Here is a 27093-nt window from a genome sequence, read left to right as displayed (position 1 = left end):
CTCCTTTTCTTTTTGCGGATACAGACTAACACGGCTGCTACTCTGAAACCTAAAAAAAAGTAAATCACAGCGCACGCACACACACGTGGAAAATGCATTAAGGTGGTGACAGGAAACGCAATTGCATTGTAACTGTATCCGTGGGGACTTAGACCAGCGGGGGGAGGAGCTGCCAGCTATCCCTGGAGCGGTGCTGGGCTTTGACGTCATTCTTGGCAGTGTCTGTCTGCACATGGCTGGGCGAATGATCTGAGCGGTGTGTGCCTGGGCGGAGGAAGCAGCTGCCTGTGTTGTTGTTGTTGTTGGGTTGGTGTGTGAGAAAGGGGGCAAGAGCAGAAGAGGTTGGGGTAGCTCTGGCCAGGCCTGCTCGAACAAGCTGTAACTTCTCCCCCCGGCTCCAGCGACACTGAGGATTTCTATGTCAGAGTAGCAGCCGTGTCAGTCTGTATCCGCAAAAAGAAAAGGAGGACTTGTGGCACCTTAGAGACGAACAACTCTATTTGAGCATAAGCTTTCGTGAGCTACAGCTTCTGGAGATTTTTAGTCTTCTTTTATTTGAAAGGCGACAGAGAAAATGTCTCGACCTCTCCCTTTGAACCCAACTTTCCTACCTCCGACTTATGGGGTGCTGAAATCCCTGCTGGAGAACCCGCTCAAGCTGCCGCTGAATCACGAAGACGGTGAGGCGCAGAAAGTTGCTTGTGTATAAATTTTTTTTAGGGGGGGGCGAGTCACAGGAATGTTAAATGCAACGTAATATTGTAACTCGTTAGTCCCAAGTGCATGCAGGTCAGGATGATGGTGCCAAGCGTCTGCGTTTCCAGTGCCGAATTCCACTGTTTCATCTGTTCAATAAATTTCCTCTTGAGAGTTCTGCAGAGTTAGAAAAGCAGATATAAATAGGAAGAAACCTGCCTACCGTTCAGCTGTAAATCCCAGGAAAAATTAGGTTTTGCAAGGAGATTCGAATACTTATATTCTTTAGATAAAGATAGTATGATACGAATAATAAGCATGACCAATAAGTAATGAAAGACAACTGTCTTTCTTTTGAATCAATACATAGCAATCTCTTTCTAGCTAGGTGACGGGCACTAAATTGTATGTCTTCAGAAAATAAATAAAATAAATTCCATCTGTACTGAATGAAGACGGACTTATTAGGAAGGAGCAGACAGCACATCTTCAAAATTTCCTTCCAGAAATGAGTATATATTCTGGGTGACTGACGTTTGAGCCTTTTGGGGGGGGGAGGGGGTTTGTGACCATTTTATTTCCTGACTTTGCACCCTCTTTTTAATGAACGTGTGTAAAACGTATTTGGGTGAATAGTAACTAATAAGAATTTTAAAGCTGAAAAGTTGCAACTTACACTTTTGGGGGATGATAAAATAATGCAAACATAATAGGATTTTATCAAGTGTGTTTTTATTACAAAAGTGTGTGTTACTTAGAAAACGTACATACTTCCTGCAGCATCTATGGATTCTGTTCCTAAAGGGAATATAAATAGGAAAAAAAACTATAATAATTTAGACTCTAGCAAATCAAGGGGCTAAATCTTCTTCTTAAAATGTATGGTATAATAGCGTCTTGTTAATTTTTAGTAGGAGTTTAAAGCATTTTCCAAAGTAAGAGTGAATAAGGGCACTTTGTTATGTTGTTTTACAATTAGTGGATTCTTAATATTTCAGTCTAGGATTTTTCTTAATTTATTTACCTGTTTTTACATCTCTCGAGTGTATTTATCCCAACATATTTTAATCATTATTGTGAACATATACAGCAGAAAATGAAGTAGCTTAACATTATTTTGAATTCTACAGACGATAGATATATTGTGTTATTACTTATTATGGGCCCGATTCTGCAACCTCAAAGCAAGCAAAACAACTCCAGCTCAATGGCTGATTTGTTGTTTAAGGACTGCAGGATTGGGCCCTTTTATTTAATAATGTTAAGATATTTGGGGGTTTTAGATGAAAACTGTTCCTTTCAAACACAATAAAATACCTGGCAACATCTGCCCTATAACTTGCTTTGTGGATTAGTACAGACACTCTCAAGAAATCTGTGAGCATTTATTTAAAGCTCACACTGAATGCTGCTGAATTGTTAACTAAAAATAGACCGAACTGATGAAAATATGCCTACATTCAGTTCATGGTCATTTGGTTCGACCTTTTAATTCTGTGCAAGATGAAAAGAATCAAAGGACTTGTGTATGTGATGAGATGTTAGGTTCTTAAAACAGGAGACAGTGGAAAATATCTTCTTGAAAATAATAATTAACTACTCAGCACTTACATCTTTATTGTGTTTTTTATAAGCATTTGGTAAAGAAAAAGACAAAGAAAAGAAGCTAGATGATGACAGCACCAGCGCCTCAGTCCCACAGTCAGCTTTCTTGGGGCCAACGTTATGGGACAAGACCCTGCCATACGATGGAGACACTTTCCAGTTGGAATACATGGACCTGGAAGAATTCCTCTCGGAAAATGGAATTCCACCCAGTCCAGCCCAACATGACCACAGTCCACACCAGCCAAATCTCCAGCAAGCTACCTCAGCAGCACCCTCTGTCATGGACCTCAGCAGCAGGGCATCTACATCAGTCCATCCGGGCATGGTGTCTCAAAATTGCATGCAGAGCCCAGTCAGACCAGGTAATCAGCCGTAAGACCTTCCCTAGGGGCTCTTAAATGAGCCAGGCAAACAAATGAAAAAAGTAAATAATTATTTCTGACCACATGATTGACACTGGCAACATAGAGAAGTCCAGCATGAAGCAAGTCGTTGGCAGGGGCAATAATAATAATAATGAGGGCTGTCAAGCGATTACAAAAATTAATCATGATTAATTGCACGATTAAAAAGATTATTCACGTGATTAATCGCACTGCTAAACAAAAATAGAATACCATTTAAATATTTTTGGATGTTTTCTACATTTTCAAATATTTTTATTTCAATTACAACACAGAATACAAAGTGTACAGTGCTCACTTTATATTTTTTATTACAAGTATTTGCACTGTAAAAAAACAAAAGAAATCATATTTTTCAATTCACCTAATTCAAGTACTGTAGTACAATCTCTTTATGATGAAAGTTGAACTTACAAATGTAGAACTATGTATAAACAAACAAATCTGCATTCACAAATAAAACAATGTACAATTTTAGAGCCTGCAAGTCCACTCAGTCCTACTTCTTGTTCAGCCAATCATTCAAACAAGTTTGTTTACATTTGCAGGAGATAATGCTGCCTGCTTCTTGTTTACAATGTCACCCGAAAGTGAGAACAGGTGTTCTCATGGCACTGTTGTAGCCGGCATCGCAAGATATTTAGGTGCCAGATGTGCTAAAGATCCATATGTCCCTTTTTGCTTCAACCACCAGTCCAGGGGACGTGCGTCCATGCTGATGACGGGTTCTGCTCAATAACAATCCAAAGCAGTGCGGACCGACGGATGTTCATTTTCATTATCTGAGTCAAATGCCACCAGCAGAAGGTTGATTTTTCTTTATTCATGGTTTGGGTTCTGTAGTTTCCGCATCTTGCGGAAAAAAGTTGCTCTTTTAAGACTTCGGAAAACATGCTCCACACCTCGTCCCTCTCAGATTTTGGAAGGCACTTCAGATTCTTAAACTTTGGGTCGAGTGCTGTAGCTGTCTTTAGAAATCTCACATTGGTACCTTCTTTGCATTTTGTCACATCTGCAGTGAAAGTGTTCTTAAAATGAACAACATGTGCTGGGTCATCATCCGAGACTGCTATAAAATGAAATATATGGCAGAATGCAGGTAAAATAGAGCAGGGGATATACAATTCTCCCCCAAGGAGTTCAGTCACAAATGTAATTGACACAATATTTTTTTAACGAGCATCATTAGCATGGAAGCATGTCCTCTGGAATGGTGGCCGAAGGATTAAGGGGCATGCGCATGTTTTGCATATCTGGCAAGTAAATACCTTGCAATGCCAGCTACAAAAGTGCCATGCAAATGCCTGTTCTCACTTTCTGTTGACATTGTAAATAAGAAGAAGGCAGCATTATCTCCTGTAAATGTAAACAAACTTGTTTGTCTTAGCGATTGGCTGCACAAGAAGTAGGACTGAGTGGACTTGTAGGTGCTGAAGTTTTACATTGTTTAGTTTATGAGTGCAGTTATGTAACAAAAAAATCTATATTTGTAAGTTACACTTTCATGATAGAGATTGCACTACAGTGCTTGTATGAGGTGAATTGAAAAACACTATTTCTTTTGTTTATCATTTTTACAGTGCAAATATTTGTAATCAAAAGTAATATACACTTTGATATCAATTACAACACAGAATACAATATATATGAAAATGTAGAAAAACATCCAAAATATGTAATAAATTTCAATTGGTATTCTATTTTGTTTAACCGTGCAATTAAAATTGTGAGTAATTGCAATTAATTATTTTAATCGCGATTAATTTTTTTAGTTAATCGTGTGAGTTAACTGTGATTAATCGACAGCCCTAATAATAATCTCGAGAAATGCTAACCAGCTGTGCAGAAATTTTTGCTTAAATTTTGTCAAGAATCTGTGGGAATTCCATGGAAAATTGCCTGTCATCTGTTTCCTACTGGTAACCTAGCTATTAACAGGCTAAAAATACAAACAGAAATAAAAATAGTAATACACAGATGCCACAATGTAAAATGAACAGGGGAAGAAAAAGGGAGAAAGAGCGCAAGAGAATTCGTACAGTAAACAGGACCATATTCATTAAGACAGAAGAAAATTCAGCTGTCATTTCAGTGGTAATATTAGGGAGGAAGGTTCTTGTTTGTAATGTTGGCATATCATTGTATGTCCTATACTCCTGTAATATGCCAGGCAAAAAGCACACACAATAAAATATGGAGAAGTAATAGTTAAACATCAGGCAAGACATAAATCACAAACATTTACATCAGGTTCTGATCTGTTACACTAGTGTAAATCCAGAGTGTAATTATTGACTTCAGTTGAGTTACATGAGACAAACCTACAGAATCCTGTCTTCCCAGTATCCTTTCTTCTGACCCTGGCCAATGCCAGGTGCTTCAGAGGGAATGAACAGAACAGGTAATCACCAAGTGATCCATCCCCTGTCATCCACTCCCAGCTTCTGGCAAAAAGAGACTAGGGACACTCAGAGCAGTGTTGCATCCCTGCCCATCCTGGCTAATAGTCATTGATGGACCTATCCTCCATGAACTTATCTAATTCTGCTCTAAGCAATAGGCAGAGAAGGAAACATCTTAAGGCTGGATTTTGATCATAGAGCCTAATTCAAAACCATTTGATGTCAATGGGAATTTTTCACTGCAGACCCTTAGTATCTCTAAAGGAGTTATACCAGTGTTAGAGATGGAAACCTGGTGCAAAATATCAACAGTTTGGTGGAAATGGAGCAGTAAGAAGCCTTATGTTTTCAAATAAAGTGGCATATTCTTACTAAACTTTGATTGTGACCTTACACTCATACAACATCTGAGAAAGTAAACTTTGCTGCTGGGAGCAGGAAACTGCTCCTCTCCCCTCTGGTTGACCACTTGCCATGCGCAGCATGCAGTGCCTTTGTTAGAACCATCTGTTAAAGAAGCAAAATAAATAAATAGAATGACAATAGTTTGGGAGGAAAAATAAATGTACAAAAATCACATGAATTGGCAAAATTTATTTCTTATTTAAAAAAATATAAAGCTGTGAACAGTGTTTTGGGCCCAAGCTGGGAAGTTATTCTGTGATTTTCATTTACTCACCTTGACACTGGCTAGTTCTTGTGAAACTGGTTTCTTCCCTCAGTTTTAAGGGGCCTCAGAGTTTAGAGTTAACAGTAATTGATACCACTCTCCCAGAGTAAATAACACTTAGAGTTGGCAAGAAGAAAAAACACCCCTACTTTTCTTGAGATATTTGTAACAAGCCATTTTGCCCACAACGTGTGTTTTCTCTCTCTCTATCTCACACGTGCGCACACACAAAATTAAGAAGTGATTATGCCTTGCCATTCTTTTTTCAGAAGCCCCTGAAAGTGAGCCAGCCTTTTAATGATCACCTGTCAGATTGTATTTGTAATTGGAGTTCTGGGTCAGCTGTTTGCATGGTTCTTGCAGCGCATTGATCTTTAGTGTTTTTTCCCCAAGCTGTTTGCAACATTCTTGGGGCTCATAAACTTTTTTCACAAATGCAGTTCTAGATACTTTTTTTTTTTATATACTGTTGTAAAAGAAATCCAGATCTCGGGCAGATGGGTGGGTGGATTGGGGGGAAATAGCTGAGATTGCAGTTTTTAAAATTTCATGGCACCTTCTATTGCCGAACAATCATGTAGTTTATTTTTCTCTAGATGAGGAGCTGAGTTCATGTTTGTAAGTCACAATATTTTTTCAGTGCTATAACTGGATGCAGAGTAAAACCAAGTAAATTTTTAAGCAGTGACTTTCTTAAAGACCATGCAAATTCACTGCGTCAATAGATTTTAACATATGTCATTTTATAAACATCTCTATTTTCACAAACTCTGTTTTGAGGAAACATCAGAATTCCAACATGGACTTGAGTATTTGATCTACTTTTAAAATCAGACTACAAATATATTTTTAAAATATAAAACTCTTTAATATTTAAAAATAGCAATTAAAACTGCTATGAAAAGACTTAAACAAATGTTCTGTTCTGAAATATAGAACACATGAGCTGCAGCTAAATTATTATTCATAATGTAAAAAAGCATTAGAATGGAGGCTTGCCATTTACACATTACATGTGGATTTTATAGTCTGTTTTTAAAATTGTGCCTTGAGAAAGAAGTCTTAGTTTGATAGTTGTGGGCTTCCTTTTTTTAGTTACCAAAAGGACTTCTGCTTGGTTGTCATGATTTATTTTATTATGACAAGGCGCTGGACCAATTAGAATTCAAAAAAGTATTACAAAACCAATACAAATGCAATTCATATGATCTTATTGGTGTTGGCAAAACTAAGATGCCAGGGTGATAACTCTACCGCAATTATAATAAAATGTTTATATTCTTTTGTGTTCAGCATGCATTGTCTGGGTTTCATCTTGCGTAATGTTTTTAGTGCTGCCTGTCTTGCAGTGTGGCAGGTAATATATATATAGGGCCAAATCTTGCTCACCTCCCACCAGATGGGCTATTGGTTTAAATGGGTCTGCTCCCATGAGTAAGACAAGCAGAATTTGGCCCATATACGTTGGTGCTAAAATATGTACATGCATACGTGTGTGTGTGTGTGTGGATATATACATGTTTGTACGGTGGGGCAGAGGCTGAGAGATGTGTATGCATACAACGTTCATATATAAGCAACATAAAATGCATTGTTGAAATTATGATAGTACATATCACATGTATGTGTACTGAAATTTAACCATTGTTTGAATGACACAATTAGCTCCTAAGTACTAATGTATTTTACCACTACTGGAAATGATTCAGAAACGTGCAGTGATATTTGCCAGGGAACTTAGTTGAGCTCAGCAAAGCTAATCTGACCTTAACTGTAAATATGACAGTACAGAATTATAACAGATTAGTTTTCCTTAGGAAAAAAATGCTCCTTTTCTTATAGTGGACTGTGTATCTTTACATTATGGTTGATAAAAAGATAGGTTCATCAATTTATCATGTGCTCTCTGAGTGAAGAATGAATAAAATAATAATACAACCCAGTAGAGTAAGTGGAGGCTGGATATAAAGGATATAGTTTTTATTTGGATCAAGAGCTATCCAATACAGCGAGTGCTGCAAGATTAGATTCTGGTTGTGATTTTGTTTAATAATGAGGCATAGTGACTGTTCAACTCACCAGTGCAATGTTACATTCTTCGCTAATGTGTAGATGGACTTGGAAATATTTTCTCTTTGCTATAAGGAGCACTTACCTCTGATTAGTTGGTTTAAATCAATGGTCATCTTAAGGAAAATGTTTCTACAAAGTTAGTTTTTTAAATTAACTTGTTCACTATGAACGCATTTTGTTGATACTCCATATTATGTGTTTTCCATCTTTACAGATCTTGTGTTGTCTTTGTCTGTTCTGTAGTAGGAACACAGACCTGGATTTGGCTATGGAGCTGTTTAAAGAATGTTTAACTGCACTTTGCTGTTTTTGTGTGAAGAATGTTGAATGTAATACTTTGCTGTCATCAGGTGATACCTAGTAGGTGATCACAGGCATCTGTTTAACATCTGGCTTTTTATATGTCATCTTTGTAATTTAAATGGATAGTGCAGCTGTCATGAGCGGTCTGTAGAGAGTGGGTAAGGCCACAGGGGGCTCAGTTGAAGCTGGAGTAGGAAGAATTTCCTTACATTTTTGCTTATTCGGTGTATGAATACAGCAGGAATGGAGTGCTGTCATGCACAATCCATGACATAGTTCTTCCCCTTTATTTGCCAGATAAATACTGAACCGAAATGACAAAAATGAGTTACCGTTGGGAAGTTTCCAGTTCTTCCTCTTAACTGTCCGGTTCCAGTACTAGGGACACCAGGCAAAAATAGGCATGGTCTTTCACTTGATCCATCTAGCCTCTCAACACCATATACAGAGTGACTTAATCAGTGGCCTAGTCCAAGGAGGGGTGTGTTTTAACACCCCTTAATTCTGGTTTGCCTTTTCCCTCCCATATAGCTTAATATTCCCTCCTCTTCCAGAACAAATTTTCACAATTCAAGGATTTACATAGTCCCAGCAGACAGATATGCACTCAACCTCCTCCTAAGATGTAATGCAATGACTAGGTGCATGGTCCATGCCATGAGCCCCCTTACTGAGAGGCTGAGGACACCACCTCCCTGTGAATTTCTTGAACCTTGGACAGCACGTGGAAGTGACCAGCAGAGCCATCAAGCAAGCCCCATACTAAGTGCTGCTTCTTCCCATTGACTCTCCCATGAAGGCTCCTCTGAGTGGCTGTTGCCTGCATGACCCTGTGTTTTAGGCACGTGGCACTGCCCTGTGTAGCCTGCTCAGCATGACTTTTGCTAGAACAGCAGCAAGCCCAGGTTAGGCTGTTTGTTCCTGCCATGATCAGCTGATAGTGAAATGACAGCGAAATGGAAAGGTTTAACTGCATGGGCCTCCTGTGCCAGGGAAATGTAATAGGCAGAAGATCCTCAACAAACGGTTTGGGATCAAAGAAAAAAGATACAGAGTACATTTTGGCCAGTATAAAAATAGACTCTCTTGCATTACAAGAAAAAAAAATTCTGAATGCACAAGCCGAGCTAATGCTGGAAGCAAGCACTTTGTGTAATATTTGCTGTTAAATTGTAATGATTGTTTAATAGATTCTTTTTTATTTGATCAAGAAATTTAACATATTTAGGGGTTAAAAAGTAAACAAGACGGATGTTCTCCTTTTTGTGCGATAATTTGGAAATATACAGGGCCTGAGTTTGCAAACCTCACATGGAGTAGCTTTCACCAAATGAATGAGACTACTTGTTTGAGTAAGTGCAACTCAAGGTAAGTAAGGATTGCCCAATGGGGGCGACAAGCGTGATTTATTTCTAGAGAGACGTTTCAGGGGTGTCTGAGAGCAACCTGTATGTGTCATGATCATCAGAGTAAGGTGAATTTCTAAGAGCCTTGTTTCACATCTCTAAATGTGGTGCAGTGTTTGACTAGTTCAGTTATTTGACTTTTTAAGAAGCCAGGGTATCCTGAAGGCTTCACATATTGTTTCATGATATGGTTAGGAGAGGGGACATCATCAGGTATATGCGAAGAAGACATGGATTAGACATCTGATTAGAAGTAGCTCAGAGTAAACATTAAATTGTTCAATGTTTATTTATTTGGCAGTAGACTGGCAAAGTGGGAGATGGCTATGGCCAGATTCTGCCCAGTTAATCACACTGATGATGAGTTTACTCCTCAAGTATTCCTATTGATTTTGATGAGGCCATGTATAGTGACATAGCCATGGCACTGTATCTGTGCTGGCATAACCTCATAGGGTAGGTGTAGCCTACAGTGACAGAAGGGGTATTTTCCATCACTGTAGGAACACCACCTCACTGAGCAGTGGGCGACAGAAACATTCTTCCACCGACCTAGCTGTGTCCACACTGTGGGTGAGTTCAGCATGACTATGGCACGTATGGGGGTGGATTTTTCATAACTTTGAGTGTTGTCGCTATTGCAATCTAAGTTTTCAGTGTAGATCAGGCCTGAGGTGCTGCTCAGCAGGAGAAAGGGGTTGCGCAAACGAGCACTTTGTTTGTCCCCGATCAACTCTAAGGGGCGTGGGAGACCGGAAGCGTTCTCCTGTCTTTCTGGATTTTCTGTGAGAGGTGATAGCTAATGGTCGTTTCTGTATGTTCTAAGAACAGTGTGAAAAGACACTCTCATGATCAGTTAAGAGTGCTTTGGAGCACTGTATAATCAGAAGCTCTCATTGGCTGGTGGTGCATTGCCAGGGATTTATTTAACAGGCATATTAGTAACTAAAAATGATGTTTTTAAAAAATAAGCATTTCATTAAAACAGTCTCACTTTCCTCAGTGGTTAAAAGGTTATGAATTCCAGACAAGTTCCAGAAAAGCCTGGGATGGATAGAAAAGCAGTATCTTAGCCAACCAGTACCCAGAGACACACATGCTATGATCTTTAGCATATAAAATGTTCTGGATAGTGCAAGAGCTAGAAAACCACAAATGGAAAAATATTCAGTGCATCAGATTCAGTGGTGTTTAGTGGAGTAAATTACACTTTAATTTACTTCTCTTGGTTGTTTTTCCTACTGTAGCCCCCTCCTTGGCATGGAATTTTCAATATGCCCATTGAATTCCAGATTGGTGCAAATTACATATTTTGCCACTTACTCCTGCGTTCTGCCAAATGTACACCCTGGTTTACATCACTGCTGTTACTGGCCCAGAGCCATCACAGGAGTTGCACCTGTTACTCTGGGCTGCATTTGAGCCAAACATTTGAAGGGCCAAATTCTGCACGGATTTACATCACATATGAACCCATTTTTTAGCTGCTTTGACACTGAGCCCTACTCCATTGCCTCAGGTTTCCGTTTGTAGCCATGTCTTAATCTTTTGCTTTTAAATATGGTAATGTTCTTCTGTTTGGATGAAATTTCATTTATTATTCACAAGCATGCCAGAGCGGTAGCATTTGCTCTCCCCCCCCCCCATTTAAGATGGTAAAACCCCAATCTTATTGGGGCCAGGGAAAACTCTCTTAGTTCTTCAGTGCTTAATTGGAGATGAAACACAGATAATTACTGAAACAAAATGTACCAGGTGCCTACAAATCAGCATGTTCCTTCAATTAGGTCAATTAGTGTACATTTGTCATAAACAGATGCCAGAATGAGCTACAGCAGTAAATCATCTGTGACAAAGTGTCCTCCTAAAAAATGTACATGCATAAATGGACAGGCACAAATATATTGTTTGGTGGTAGGGATGGCAATGACTTCTTTTCCAATTAGACATAGGTATCTCAGTCTGCTATAAACTCTTTACTCTGGAACACGGCTGGGAACAATAGGTCAAAGATTAAGTAGTTCATTGCAAAACTGGTTGGTGCTCCTGAATTTAATAAACAAATGGATAAACATGTCTCTTAATTCATAGCAAATCCATTACTTCGTATGGCAAGCATTGGACCACACTCTTTCTCAAGTGCTTACAGGCTCCCCTACTGGCTCAGTACCTGCGCATGAAAATGACTACATTTCAAATAGCCTGGTCACTCTGTAATTGCAGTACAGATGAAAACATTAAAACCAAACACCAAGTGCTGTCTAAACAGAATCTAAGTAATGATTGCTTTCATGGTTTTATTTTCTAAGCGGGAAAAGAGACTGTAACTCTTTTTTTTTTTTCTTTTTCTTTTTTTTCCAAACGGAGGAAACAAACATGATGTGAAACAGATTCTAAACACAGCACTCCTGCGTAGCTCATTTGAAGGAGTAGCCGATGAAGTTACCAAAGTCATAGTGCTCAATCCTCCAAGAGCAGAATGTCGCACTGGCCTTCAAAATGTTTAATACAGAGAGTCAGTCAAAAAAGGAAAAGAGGAGGAATCATGAAATAGCGTGATCTTAAATTCTGCAACTTGCAATTTCAAGATCTCACGTCTAACAATGTGCAAAAGGGTAACGCCAGGTTGAAGTATGACAGAGGTAAATTTGGGTCTGAAATGAGGTGCATCATCGAGAAGTACAATGATAATATCAAGCGATTAAATTCTAACTCTTGCTACATATGAGCTAGGCACGTCCTAAGGGCTAAATCCTGTTCCTTTTTAAAGCTGGGATGCTAACTGGCTTAGTTCCAGGGACTCTTCAGAGATCAGGCAAAGGGAATATTCCGTCTTTCAGCTGTTACTGAGGTCTCAAGGAGTCTCGTCTTTACAGCAGCTGTACCTCAATGCAAGGGGGGCATTTGATGTACACAGTGTTGCTAACTCTTGCAATCTTATCACAAGTTTCTCAGTATATGGGTTTTTTTTTTTCCCTCCTGGAGTCTTGTGATGATATGCGAATCTTGGCTTCCTTTTTAAAATGTCAATTTCTAGTCCTCGTGGCTGTAGAGAAAATCTTCAAAACACTGAATTCTAAAAGGTAAAGAGATCCCAATACTCATTTTTAAAAGTCATTTTTTTAAGCCAACTGCATGACTTCTTGAGGCCTGACTCACAGTTTATAATGCTTTGGTGTGGTAATATTGTCTGTGTATTGTAAAATTCAGCTGCCTCAGCTTGTCCTGTCTCCCCTCTGTACTTGGGCAGTGGGAACCATTACAGAGGATAGCTTTAGACTGTCCTCACAGGCTTTTAGCATCCTGTTTCCCACTTTGTGAAGCAGAACCACCCCAGTTCTGTAGTTGAGGGCAGCTTGCTGAAATGTCTCTGTTCTCAGCCATGTCCCATTTCAGTTTGGTGCCTGTGATCTTGAGCACCTCATCTTATCACAGCTGCTGAAATATCAGTAGTGGGAAAATGTTTGTGGGGAGGTGTCCGAGTGACCTTGTATATTTTGGAGATTGGATGGCAAGACATATATACATCTACCAGCCCTTTCCACCTTATGCAGCATGTTTTAATCAGTGTAAATTTCCACTCATAGGCTGGGGCATGGAGGGGGTCAGTTAGGAATCAATAAGAAACATGGTGGAAGTGGGCTAGAAACAGGGACTGAGGAAAGCTAGGTCGTTAGCGGGATAAAGGAGAGAGAGATTTGTTTTCTTGTGGGTTTTAAAAAATTGTGTAATTGAAGAATTGGATTAACCTGATATGACTTTCTGTTTTTCTGCCAGATTAGATATGTTGAGTTTCTTGGCATGGTGCACTGTACAGTACATTGTGTGCTGTAAATATGGGTGTGTCGGTAGAAAGCTTTAATGACACAACAGCCTTGCAGCATAATGTAGTACATCAGTATGGTACTGGGCAGATTTTCCTTTTTTCCTCTTGCTTTTTAATCTACTCTGTATTATGTTTCCAACATACAATCAAGTCACTTGAAGACCAACTTCTGACATACCAAAAAATCTTTGGATCTAGTAATGGCATCATAAAAGGGCATGTGAAGTGAGGAAGGACTGGTATATAAAAAGTAATGCTTTGAAAGAGAGTCGGGACTGTTCCCTGGACACAAAGATACAGTTTACTGGGAAATGTTGTGAATGTTTTTTATTTTATAATTGTGTCTTAAGATGTTGCCTATTCCCAGGGGAATTTTGCACCAAAAAATTAAAAATTCTGTGCACAGTATTTTAAAATTCTGCATATTTTATTTGTTAAAATAATGCAGTATAACACCGCTGGTTTCAATTATTTTGGTAATTTATTTAAACTGCAATACAATGAATGAAGAATAGGAGCGGGGCGCACTGCAGGAAAACCCCAAGCCCCCTTTGTCTAATAGTAATGTAGCTAGTATTGACCCTTTACTTCTAGTTATTTAGTCAACAAATATATGCTCAGTGTTACATCGCAGGCAACTGAAGAGCAAACTTGGGCTGGGGACTCAACTCACAGTTTATATTGGCTACTGACCATCTCTAGAAAGCTCAGTAGCAAAGAGTTCATGGAGCACATTTTGTCCAAAAATGTAGACCAGTTCTAATCACTAAAGCACCATAAGCATTCATAAGGCCACAGAGTAAGACACAGAGACTGTGTGACACAGTGACTGTGTGTGTGTGCTGGCTGCTGGGAAAGATTCTGAGACACCCCGCGCTGTCTCCTTAAGACACTCACTGAAAGCTCTCCTGCTCTGTCCTGAGCCCTGTTGTCTCCCTTCTCCTGCTCTGCAGAGATGGGTCTCAAGGGGGGAGAGAGAGAGAGAGAGACTCTGCGAGCTGGCTGCTGGGGAAATCTCAGAAACAGTGCACTGTCTCTTTAAGAAAGGCACTCAATCATTCACCCTTCCCTGCAGCAGCTCCACATTTGGAAGAATTTGTATTCAGGGAAATTCATGTTTCTATGTAAATAAAGGGTTGACTAAATATCCTTGTTCATCATCACATTTAATATTATTCAGACCCTTAAAGAAAGAGCAGCACTCCATTATGGAGAGGGAAGAGGGAGTAGGAGACCTATCCAGGTGGAATAATCAATTCTGGTTTAGGCCAGTTGGAAGGAAAAGGTCATGTTTCTTAGCTCCCTGTTGCTATAGTTCCTGACTCTAATCAGCCACGCAATGAAATATTGAACTAGCTCTTTGGATGATACATTTTCTGAAGAAGTGCTAGGATGTGACTTTTTTTTTTAGTTGTTCCTTAATTTGTTCTCTCTTTGAGGACAATGCAGATTCAGTGTATGATAACGGGCATTCTGTTTGTACCTATATAACCCATAGGTTAAAATGAGAGAACTCAGAATTGAGTCCATTTAAAGATAATCCAAGCACCTGCATTCTGAAAAGGTTTAGTTGAAAACTTGCAAAAGTAGCCACTGATGTTGGGTGCCTGTATTTTGGGTGCCAGCTTGAAACACCTCAGGCCTTGGCTCCAATTGGAGTTGTTTGGCCCATCTGAAAACCAGACCACAGGTGTCACAACTAAGGGACCCCCCAAATTTGGGCATCTAGAAATCATTGGTCACTTTTGAAAAAGCGGACCTTTCTATTGTATTGGGCCTCTACTGCAGTTTTTGCTGTGTTAGGAAACTTTGGAAAACTGTCTGGTCACTCAGTTGTGTCAGCCACAAGGTTGTTAAAAATCATTGTTAAAAACCATTCTCAAGACTAGTAGACTCTGGCACTCATGTCATCCTTGGGTCCTGCACCCACTCATCACTTAGGGTAGTAAATTGTCTGCTTGCTAAACAGACTGAGCCAAGACACTTTCAATACCCATTGTAGAAAGTCATGCTAGTTTTCCAGGATAGACCCTAGGAGGTATCTAGTCTCAAAAAAGTTTTGTTTTGTTTTTAAACAAACTTATGACCCATAACACTGGTTGGGAAAACTGTGTTAGCAGAAACCCTGTTAAAAAAAAAAGGTTTCCCAAGAGGGAAAACTGCTGGTTAGATGGGGCTTTAATAACAGGTTTTGTGGACTTTCAGTTCCAGAATATTTAATCTGATTCTTAGAAGGACATTAAAAAATTGAGTAGTCTACACAAAACAGCACAGAGAGATGAAACACATACTCCGTACTCTCTCAAATCCCAGTGGAAGTTTGCTTGAGTAAGGTTTGCAAAATCAAGTCATCGATGTAGTTTAATGTATGAAATCATAAAAAAAATTAAATGTGCAAATGGATCACTGATATGGAAAGATTCCTCCTTTTTTTTAAAAAAAAAAAGTCCCATCTTCAGCAGTGTTTTTAACAGGCAGTTATATGCCTACTTGTCTAAATGCATCTGATTTTGCATTAGATGACTCACATGTGGCTAAATTTGGCAGTGGTTCCGTGGTTGCTCAATGCATTTTGTTTTCTGATCTAAAAATCAGCAATCACACTGTAAATATCTTTTTATAGTAAAGTTTTATGAGTTAGAAAAAGCTGATAGATTCCCCTTATCGTGGCTTAATTTCTTGCACTGTGTCTAAGGAGACAAGAAAACCAAAAGTTTTGTGCACTTGGTTAACTAGTGAGAGAAAATCAAACATGTGAAAAGGAATCATCGGTCAGATAAAAGGAGAGAACTTAGAATATCAGGGTTGGAAGGGACCTCAGGAGGTCATCTAGTCTAACCCCCTGCTCAATGCAGGACCAATCCCCAATTTTTGCCCCAGATCCCTAAATGGCCCCCTCAGGGATTGAACTCACAACTCTGGGTTTAGCAGGCTAATGCTCAAACACTGAGCTATCCCTCCCCACAGCTTGTATGTGTCTTTCTGTGATTTCAGGAGCTTCTGCACGTGTCTTGATTATCATCTCATTTCTGTAGTAAGTAAACAGATATATTTTCATTCTGTACCCCTGCTTCTGTTTCATCCTTCGTCATTCTACTCTGCAGCAAGGATATATTTCCTGCGGTCTGTTGCTGGAGGTTTTTCTGTTTTGTTTATACCTGTAACATGCTCTCAGGTATAAGAGAGTGAATCAGCCACATGCTGACACTGCTACTGGCAATGGCTGCCCCTTGTCGTTACTTAGGTCCATTAGTTAAATGCATTTCTGCGATTAATATCATCATAACAATAATATCTTACATCTGTAGCATCGTTTATCCCAGGGGCACCCAAAATGTTACTTTGGGTTAAATTGTGCCCCCCTTACTTTGTGAGTAGTCTCATATATTTCATTGGGACTACTTGGGGACTACTTTAAGTAAAGGTATTGGAACCGTGAGCATGTGGCCCGTCATCAGATATGTACTTTTATCATTCTTATACTGGGACAGCTCCTGAGAGGTGATGGGCACTTTTAGCTCCCGTTGACTTTGGGATTTGAGGGCACTCAGCACTTTGCAAGATTTGAGTCCATTTTCAGTCCACTCCTGTGAGGTGCTCAGAATCCTCCTCCGTTGGCAGTTCTCAGTCCCTTTCAGGGTTGGAGCCTGTGTGCTGGAGTGACGGTCCCAAGCCCGAGAGGTGCTGATCGTCTGTGACTCCCATTTAAATCCATGAGAGTGAATGGTGCTTGGCACACTTCACAGGACTGGGACCCTAGTTTAATTTACAGCGTTGCCAACACTAACAGTTAAGCAAACCCCTAAATAATTTCTGAAGTTGCTTCTCCTTTTTCTGCTGCACGCCAGTTCATAGCCTCTGGCTTGTTCTTTCCCACTTTCTCACGTTTTCCCAGAGCCACTGCTGTGTACAGTCTGAAGATCACATTTAACCAACACAAGGAAATCGGCTTCACCGTCACGTGGATTAGAATGTGTTCAGTCTGTTCTGCCAGATTGTGGCTAGCTGAGCAAAATACAGCAAAGTGCTGGGCGCTTGGCCAAGCTTTTATTTCAGTTTGGAGCACACAATCACACATATGCAGTTTGGCAGGACATCCACACTAGGATATATTTGGATAGTAATCAATCTTTCTTTCCTTCTTCCCTTCTTTCCTTCTTTCTTTCCATCCATGCTGGTCATACAACACCACCATTAGTGTTTATCCAGTAGACTCAAGTCCCAGTTCAATGTTCACACTCTGCATACATGTTCAGAACATATTACAGCCATGACATGGGATGCATTTAGGATGAGGCTATAATTCTACAGCTTGAAAACCAAACTTCTTAACTCTGCCCCCACCCTCCCCACTGCCAGGGTGCCAATGACACAGTTATGCTCTTACTCTTTGAGAGATCAAAAGCTTCTCCAGGATGGATTGAAGGCCAAATATGGAAGGAAGTAGCTTTGCTGGAGCTCTGAAAATAGCAAGAATTGTTAAACTACTATAGTCTGTCCTTGTCTCGAATCTTTTATACTTTTTTTTTTTTAAGTTTATTGTTTTTGTCCCCAGCTGTAAGTGGAAACTACAGCTTGTCAGTGAAAATATTAGTAAATGTCTTGGGGAAAATAGGAGGGTGCAATTAGAATTCTGGAGATGGACGCGTGTTTCTCTTAAGGTCTCTCTCTCTCCTGCCCCCAACTTGCCTTCCTCTGAAACTGTTTGCATGCAATCTGACTCACCCATGAAAATAAAGCTGGATTTGATTTTAGCTGTCTAGGAGGCTTTGGGATTCTTGGGGGATAGAGGCTTTATGATGCAAACTCGTTTATTTCTCAGTGAATCAAAAATTGACTTTTCAAAATCCAGTGTATGTTTTGGAAAGTTGGCATTGTGGTCAAAACCCCATCATTTCTGATGATGCCCTTCTAAAAAATACCACAGCCATCCAAAACACGGGTTAGTAGCACAGCTCTGGCATTTGGGGCTGCTATGAGAAAACACTGTAGTATTTTATAAGGGACTATTTCTTGTGATGTGGTTTTGGTTTTTTTTAATACCTAAAAAATAGTTTTCCTAGACAACTTTTCTGATTGCTTAATGTGAAACTACAGGCTGTGTCTGAACAGATCAACAGACTGAAATAGCTAGTCCCACAGTAGGTATTTAGCAGCCTTTCTAAAATCTATACAGAGGGGTCTTGAGAATATATAGCAACCATCACCTCTGCTGGACTCTTCTAAGTTCACAAATGTGTAGAAAAAAGGAAATAGTGGGCCAGATCCTCAGCTGATGTAAATCAGCAAAACTGCATCAAAGTCAGTGGAACTATGCTGATATATGCTAAGGGAATAGCAGGACCATTATCTCTAAAGCTCCTGATTACAAAGTGAAAGGGACACGAGAGATCTCAGAAAATGTGCCACCTTCATAAAGTCAGACTTCAGTTAAAATACTGTGTCAAGCTCTGTTGTTACAGGACACTTAAAATATGTGTAGTGTCTCCAGGTCTTCTAGTGATTTATAGTTTGTTTAGTGTATGGTGGGAAAGCCTTGAAGCCTCAAATTCACTGTCATTAGAAGCATTCAGGGTGTGTTTACTTAAAAATCAGGGTTTCACAGCCTGATCCACAAAAATCAATAGAAAGCCTCCCACTGACTTCATCAGGCCCTTGATGGAGTGATGGACAGGGTCAGGCTGGGCCCTTTCTAAACTCGTCAAATTTCACTGAATTTTAAATTTAAAGAATTAACTTTCAAAGGGTCACTCCCTTCTTATAACGCTTCCTATTCAATCCTGTGTGTTGATAAGTGTCTGTTTCTTGTCCACCAAGCCCAAGTAAAACAGTTTTTGGAGCATGGGTTGGGGCAGTTGGAATTCCCATCCTTGAGACAGTATGCAGAGCAGCTGCACAGCACCCACTGTAGTCTCCAGACAGCAAGTTATCCTCTGTGGGAGGGTTTTGTTCAGAGGATCTGTGGTCAGAGTCCCACTGGATACACTCTGTAGCCTAGCCTGATTCGCTGCACTCCTTCTCAGTGTCTTTACAACCCGCTCCTTGCACTGCAAGGGCTACACTGTGTTCCCGTTCCTACCAATGATAAATTTCACTTAATTACGTTCACTTTGGTGGAGTTCCTACAGATAGAAACTAGAGGAGAATTTGGTCCCAAAAAGCCCTCAAGGATTCAGTTGCTTTTTCAGGTCTTGCATGCTTGCGCAAGGGTCTGGGCTGGATTTGGCCCCTAAACTGCTTCATTATGGGGTGGGCAATAATCACATTTGATCTGATTATAAGTACATGGAACAACTCCTATTAAAACTGGGCTATGTACTGTGATTTTGATTTTAAAACACGCGTGCGCACACACACGCGTGCTTAAGGACTTTAAAGATTCAGGTTGAGATTTCTTAAGGAATTAGGTGCACACTGAATTTTAAGAGGATCTAGGCACCTTACTTCCTTAGTTGCCTTTTGAGAAATCTCAGCCGTAAACAGTAATCTTAGAGAGCTGTGGGCCCAGTGACACTTAGGAGCTTCAGCCCTTCTCAAAAGTGCCCTCAGATGGTGATCTGGAGCTGCTGAAACTCACCAGACAAGTTCTTGTTAAGCAATTAGCCAGCTAAGCAGAAAGAGTAATGGTGTGTCTCCTGAGATGAGTTTTTCCTTTGCATAATTTAACTCCTTCCTCCCCAGCCTTCAGGAATTGTGTACATTTGCCCGCATTGACAAAACAGCAATGGGACTTGAGGATGGTAAGAAAGGTGTTGCTCTTACGAACTTATTAATTGGTACCATGCGACCACTCATGTGTAAAGACTAGTGACATGAGTAAGGGCATGCAGGATCACAGGTATATCGCTTGAGTTCTCGCATCCTTGGCTTGCCTACAAGTTTCATCCTGCTCCTCAGCTAATTTTTTGTACTGTGCAAAGTTTTTTTCCTTTTTCCGCTTTCCTTGCCCCAGCCCCAGCCATGTCGCTGGGGTGGGGTGTCAGGGAAAGGTCCCACGCTCACTGGCAGCAGGAAGCGGAGCGTCGCGGCTGGGAGCTGGTGGAGTGGAGCGGGCTGGGGCCGGGCTGCTCCACTTCCGCCGCTGCCAGTGAGTGCGGCGGGGGTGTGGGGGGGAAATCCCTTCCCCCAAGCCCCATTCCCCAAGCGACACGGCTGGGGCCGGGGCGAGGGAACCGGAGCCGGCTGCTCCTGGCCCCCTGCTAATCACTCAGGCCACTCTGGGCCTGCGGGGCCCCCAAAAGTGCCCCCGCAGAGCTCCTGCCTTCCAGACCCTGGCGGGGGGAGGCCCTGCCTTTGACTGCCCCCCTGAGACCCTCTGCCCCTTATCCAACCCCTCGGCCCCTGCCCGGCCCCCTTAATATGCCGCTCAGAGCAGCGTGTCAGAGCCAGACACGCTGATCCACAGGAGTGCGCAGCCCCGCCCCCCAGAGCCCTGCTTTACTGCGTTATATCCGAATTCGTGTTATAGCAGGTTGCATTATATAAGGGTAGCGGTGTATTTGCTAACTAGAGAGAGAGTGTGTAAAAAGAAATAAAGAACAAGGAAAAGGCTAAGTGCAAGAACCGGATTGTAGGGTAGTCAGTGCTGCTCTTTTCTCCTGAGCTGTACGATGTGTGTTAACAACAACCACACTTTCTTTCTTTCATTCATAGATATCGCCGTGTTTTACAAACAGCAATTTAATGAGACTTTAGCAGGAGTATTATACCCATTTTACAGATCACAAAGCTGAGGCACAGAGAGTTAAACCAACTTGCCAGGGTCACACAGCAAGTAAGCAGCAAAGCCAAGATTAGCTGTCCTCATTTCGAGCCATTAGAACAAACACCCTTGAAATAGGTGTGAAGATATTGTCTCTTATTTCAATATAATTATTTTTAGAATGCAAGTTAGGTCAGACAAACAAAGTGAACGTTGAACGTGCAATATTGTCTAGGTGGAGTGCATGCACTTAAATAGATCTGGGTATGAGGAAGCATACTTTTTTTCACCACTAAATAGATGATTAAGGTGTACCAGAACACTGAATTGTATTCTTTGGAAAGCCCAAATAAACAGTGGCACAGAATACCTTCCTCATTGTGAGACAGACTCCTAATAGATCTCATTACACTGTAATTCCTTAAGTCTGTTCAATGCAGGTGTCATTGTTCCTTATTCATTTGTAAAATGAAAATTAAGAAAAAATGTGGCATAAGCCTAGCCATTAAAAAATAAACACCGTTTTAAATTAAGCCTCTTCGTTACCCACATATTTTCTTATATCCAAAATGCAGAGGACATTTAAAAACATGAAAATCTATGTGCTTGAATTTACCAAAAAAAAAAAAAAATTATCTTAATGTCAGACTGCAGAAGTGATCTGATATGACAGTTGCTGTGGCAACACCACCTACTTCATGAAAATTGCAGTGAATAGGAGTGTAAAAGGTAAAACCCACATAATTTTCCAAGCACATGAATTTTCACTGCCCTCAACTGCAGGGCTTTCCAAACCGTCAGATGTTTCTTCTCCTGTTTGGGGAGTGCACTTAGCTGTTTCCTCAGGGTCAAATATGGAGTCGTCACTCTGGGAAAGCCTGTCTATAAGAGTCCACACTTATAGGATCAAATATCTGATTAAAAGCATACACAACTCCTGCACTGAAAGGGGCTGAACCTGTTCAACCCAAGATGAACAGTAGCCAGGTGCACAAGGAGGCAAAGAGCCTTAATTTGCTGTGGTCATCCTTAAAAACTTGTCAATTGCCTTAGGTAGCTAAATACCATTATCTCTGTATTTACAGTGTCCCCTACAGAATATATAAGGACTGGTGCAACTAGGGCCCAATCCAGTCAATTAAAAGACTCCCATTGATTTTGGAGCAGGCTCATACTAAGAAAATATGAGCTTGAGGGTGATCAAATGTTTGAGGGTGATCATTGTATAGTAGAAATTGATAAAATTGTTAAAGAAAAATACATTGTCACTTTTCGGCCTCATTAATGATCCCAAAGCAGTGGTGTTGCATAGCAATGATTAACTGTACTGTTAACCAAGGCTAGGGAAATATATTGTTTTCTAATCTGAGCAACATTTAGCTTGTTTTGGATGTTGGAAAGTAAAGAGTAAAATACGCCACACAGAACATTTTGATCGTTTTAAATTGGTATGGTAGATATATTGAACTTTGCTCCGAAAGGTGATGCATGGTATATGTTCAATGTGGGTGTCTGTTAGCATGCTGTTTCAGGAGCAAGGCCTTGTTTGAAAATCATTTCAAACATCTGGCTGGGTGATTAATTTTGAGATCCCCAGCTCAGATTGTTTGGAGAAAAGTAACTTTAAAGTACACCTCCAGATGGTGACCGACATTGTCCTTATTTCTCAATGAACAAAGTCAAACGTTCATGTGTACGTCTGTACGATGCAGGCATGTGTGTTTAAAAGTGCCTAAGCTCAATGAATGGATATAGACATTTGCTAATTACAGCTGGCCTGATAATCATTATGGTACAGTAGAACCTCAGAGTTAGGAACACCAGAGTTACAAACTAACCAGTCAACCACACACCTCATTTGGAACCAGAAGTATGCAATCAGGCAGCAGCAGAGACCCAAAAAAAAAGCAAACACAGTACAGTATTGTGTTTAAACTTAAACTAATAAAAAAAAGGGAAAGCAGCATTCTTCTTCTGCATAGTAAAGTTTCAAAGCTGTATTAAGTCAATGCTCAGTTGTAAACTTTTGAAAGAACAACCATAACCTTTCGTTCAGAGTTGCAAACCTTTCAGAGGTGTTCGTAACGCTGAGGTTCTACTGTATTCAGTTTGTTCATCTGTTTTTGGCAGCTGTGGGAGGGAGGGAGGGAGGGGGGCAAGATTTGAGGTGTCCTTGATAATGAATTGTGCAGCCTCCACTCACTTACTTTTACATTAAAAAAAAAAAACTTTTTAAAGAAAGCAAGGTTTAATGATAATCATAAGCAATTCCCATCTGCTGAGACACTTCCTGAGGGCATCATGATAAGCCAACTTTTACTAATAGACAGAAGGCAAGTTACATACTGAGTAGACGTCTTAATCTCAACATTCAATAATGTATGTTATATAACATGGATGTGTAATATAACACATGGGTTCTCAACATGGGGTTGTGAACAGGTTTCAGAGAATTGGAACTATCTTCCTTTTCTTCAGTTAGACACAAAGAGGGTCCCACAACTTTCTTGTGGTATATTATGAGGTCGCAATGTGGAAAAGGTTGAGAATGAACATGAATAGTGGGATTTGCTCAAGAAATAACTCCACAAGCATGTGGATTTTTCTATTTTTCTACGTTTTTAATGATGCCTCTGTCAAGGTTCCTTCCCCACTCTGAACGCTAGGGTATAGATGTGGGGACCTGCATGAAAACCTCCTAAGCTTACTTTTACCAGCTTAGGTTAAAACTTCCCCAAGGTACAAACTATTTTACCCTTTGCCCTTGGACTTCCACTGCCACTGTCAAACTTTATCTGGGTTCCTGAGAAAACGTTGTTTGGAAACGTCTTTCCCCCCAGAATCCTCCCAACCCTTGCACCCCACTTCCTGGGGAAGGTTTGGTAAAAATCCTCACCAATTTGCATAGGTGACCACAGACCCAAACTCTTGGATCTTAGAACAATGAAAAAACATTCAGTTTTCTTACAAGAAGACTTTTAATAGAAGTAAAAAAGAATCACCTCTGTTAGATCAGGATTGTAAATACCTTACAGGGTAATTAGATTCAAAACATAGAGAATCCCTCTAGGCAAAACCTTAAGTTACAAAAAAAAGACACACAGACAGGAATATTCATTCTATTCAGCACAGCTATTTTCTCAGCCATTTAAAGAAATCATAATCTAACACATACCTAGCTAGATTACTTACTAAGTTCTAAGACTCCATTCCTGTTCTGTCCCCGGCAAAAGCATCATACAGACAGACACAGACCCTTTGTTTTTCTCCCTCCTCCCTGCTTTTGAAAGTATCTTGTCTCCTCATTGGTCATTTTGGTCAGGTGCCAGCGAGGTTACCTTTAGCTTCTTAACCCTTTACAGATGAAAGGATTTTTCCTCTGGCCAGGAGGGATTTTAAAGGTGATTACCCTTCCCTTTATATTTATGACAGCCTCAAATTGAGACGAACACAACATTTCAACATGAGTGCCTTTATCTGCATTATAAATTTTAATTAGAATTTTTGTTGCTCTGCTAAACATGATTTTTAAGTGCAGCAGAAATCACTGGCCCTTGTTACTGTTTCTTGAAAGCCGTTAATCCAAAACATGGTATTTCTTCACACTTTTGATGCTAGATGGCTCTCCCAGTGGGAGAAAGAGGAAATGTCTTGTCCAATATTCAGTGACACAGTAGTTCCTTTTGCTTAGACTTCCTGTGTATGGTTGCCCATTTTCTTCTGCATTTGATGTACCATCAAGGTCCACATTAAGCAGCGTCATCCGATGGGTAATTGGCGAGCCATGTGCGGAATAATTTCTTTCTGGAACAGTCTGTTCTTTTGGAATTTGCCCTAAACATCATTATAAGTTGTTCTAGCTAATCTCAACCCCTCTCAGCCTACTGTGCTATCAATGCACTTATGTAAATTGTGGGCAAAGACAGAGAGACACTAGATATATACACTCTCTCATGCTTTGCTTACAAAGTGCAAAATAAGAATATAGGGACAAATTCTGCTTCTCCAGGTATCCCGTGGGATGTAATTGGTGGCAGAATTTGGCCCATTACAGATATAATTTTTTTTGTCTTTGCATGAGCAGCCCTTAATTTAAATAGGAGGAAACGAAATTTACTGAGCCACAAATTATTCATTATTTGGAAGATATGTGAACACCACTATTTACTCCTTTTTGTAATTTGATAATCATTTCTTACAAATAATCCTGTGTAAAGTATCTATTTGTTTTTGGCACTGTAACAAACACGCTATGTTTTAATGAATAACAATCCTTAAACTAAAGCCAGAAGAGTTTCTAATCGGTAGATGTGCAGATCCAGAAAGGGAAGGAAAAGGTCTGCAGAGATCTGTAACTCTCTCTACAGTGGTTCCCCCTTGCTAAAGGACTCTCCTGTACAGCATCTCTTAGCAACTGTCAGTGATTTAAAGAATTACGACTAACTACTGGCTCTGGGAAGGGGGTGGAAAATGCACTCATTTTGTTGGGTTTACCATAGTGACAGTGCAGGGTTTTTCCATGCCACTGGACATCTTACTCTGCAGACTTTTGAGAACACGCAGCCAGTGAGTTGACAAGATGGGCTTGGGTACCATAATTAAGGAATAGATACATGAGGCAGGGGCAGCTTATGCTGGCTTTGCATGAGATGTGTTGCTCAGTGCGAGACACCTGTCCTGGATGTTAATGCCAGTCACTAGTGTTCATGAGGAGACTAAATAAAAGGAACAACACTAGGGGAACGTGAACAGAGGCTGGAGTCTCAGAGCACTCTTGGTTCTAAGCACAGGACACTTTGTCAGTAACATGAATGCCACATGAGTCCTGGTGGTATCTTTGATTTCAATTTCATAGTGCCTGTTAAGGGATTCTTACGTATACCTCATGAGGTTGTTATCATAGGAGAAAGGATCAGGTAAAGTCTGTTGTTTGTGGGTTATGTTGATTAAAGTTGGAGAGAGAGCTTCTGAAGGAATGGAAAGCAGACTTTAGGACTTCCTTAGAGTGGATTTTACCCTTTCTGATGCCCCAAAGTGAAACTACATATGCTGCCCCAGCCCTTTCCCTTAAGGGGAGGAAAGAAAAATTGCCCCTTTTGCACTTGAAGGTTGCCTAGCATACTAGTATTTGCAACAACAACAACAAACTGTACAGCGTTCAAGTGGTCAGAGAACATCCCACGACTCAAAGGGAAACACCCAAGTCAAATGTAAACCAAAATGAAATAATTATATGCAAAACCATCCATATATCCTCTCCCCCTTTCTGCCCTATCCTCCACTGAACATCACTGTTGGCTCATCTGGCATGCAGCTAAATATTCCATCAGCTCCCACATGCTTTGTTTTTAATGCACTGGCCCATGAGCCTCAATGGCCTATTGAGTCGTAAATCAGGTGTGATCACACTCAAGCTGTGTCTACACGGGCCTTTTCTGTGGAATCTCCAACCATTGCAGTCCTACTAGAGGGAGCAACTTGTGCAGGCAGAGCACAGGTAGTTCTTTTTCACCATGGTGGAGTGGTGCAATGGTGGGAGATTTCCTGATTAAGGATAACCCAAGCAAGGCTCATGATAGGGTGCGTTGAAGGAAGCAGTAAGAACGCCAGCATTGTCATTGGCTCAAAGAGGCTTAAGCAGACCAACACTGTTCAGATGCTGCATGGAGAATCTGAGTGGATCCCAGATACCTATGGAGAAATCATTTTACTCCAGAGAAGCAGCAGGGAAAAAACCTGGGAGTTAGAATGTTTAAGTCTCATTTTAAAAGAAGAGCAGAACCCTGGGCAGTGTCCACCAGACAGCAGAGAAAACCCCACAGTTTCTTCAGATGGCACAGCATAAGTCAGCTAGTTCGTGTGAAAGACCAGGGGAGACATACGAGATGGAACAGCGAGGCTTAGGCATCTTGCTGCATTTTTGCTCCCAGTCACTTATTTTGGAAGAGAGAAGTTTGGCTTATTTTCTGATTGGGTCCTTAGAACGTATTATTATTTATTATG

General features: G+C 40.5%; 1 protein-coding gene across 2 annotated transcripts in view; it reads left to right on the top strand.

Moving 5' to 3' along the window:
* The first annotated feature begins 257 nt into the window (after positions 1-257).
* Positions 258-27093, top strand: part of HLF (HLF transcription factor, PAR bZIP family member) — a 42635-nt gene continuing 15799 nt past the window's right edge. For both annotated transcript variants that reach the window (XM_077833422.1, XM_077833421.1), the window contains exons 1-2: positions 258-680; positions 2331-2666. In XM_077833422.1, coding sequence (XP_077689548.1) covers positions 575-680; positions 2331-2666 — 442 coding nt within the window. In that variant the 5' untranslated portion in view covers positions 258-574. The remainder of the gene's footprint in view (positions 681-2330; positions 2667-27093) is intronic.

Source organism: Eretmochelys imbricata, chromosome 14, assembly GCF_965152235.1.
Source record: "Eretmochelys imbricata isolate rEreImb1 chromosome 14, rEreImb1.hap1, whole genome shotgun sequence".
Taxonomy (NCBI): domain Eukaryota; kingdom Metazoa; phylum Chordata; order Testudines; family Cheloniidae; genus Eretmochelys; species Eretmochelys imbricata.
This window is presented reverse-complemented; position numbering and strand designations above follow the sequence as displayed.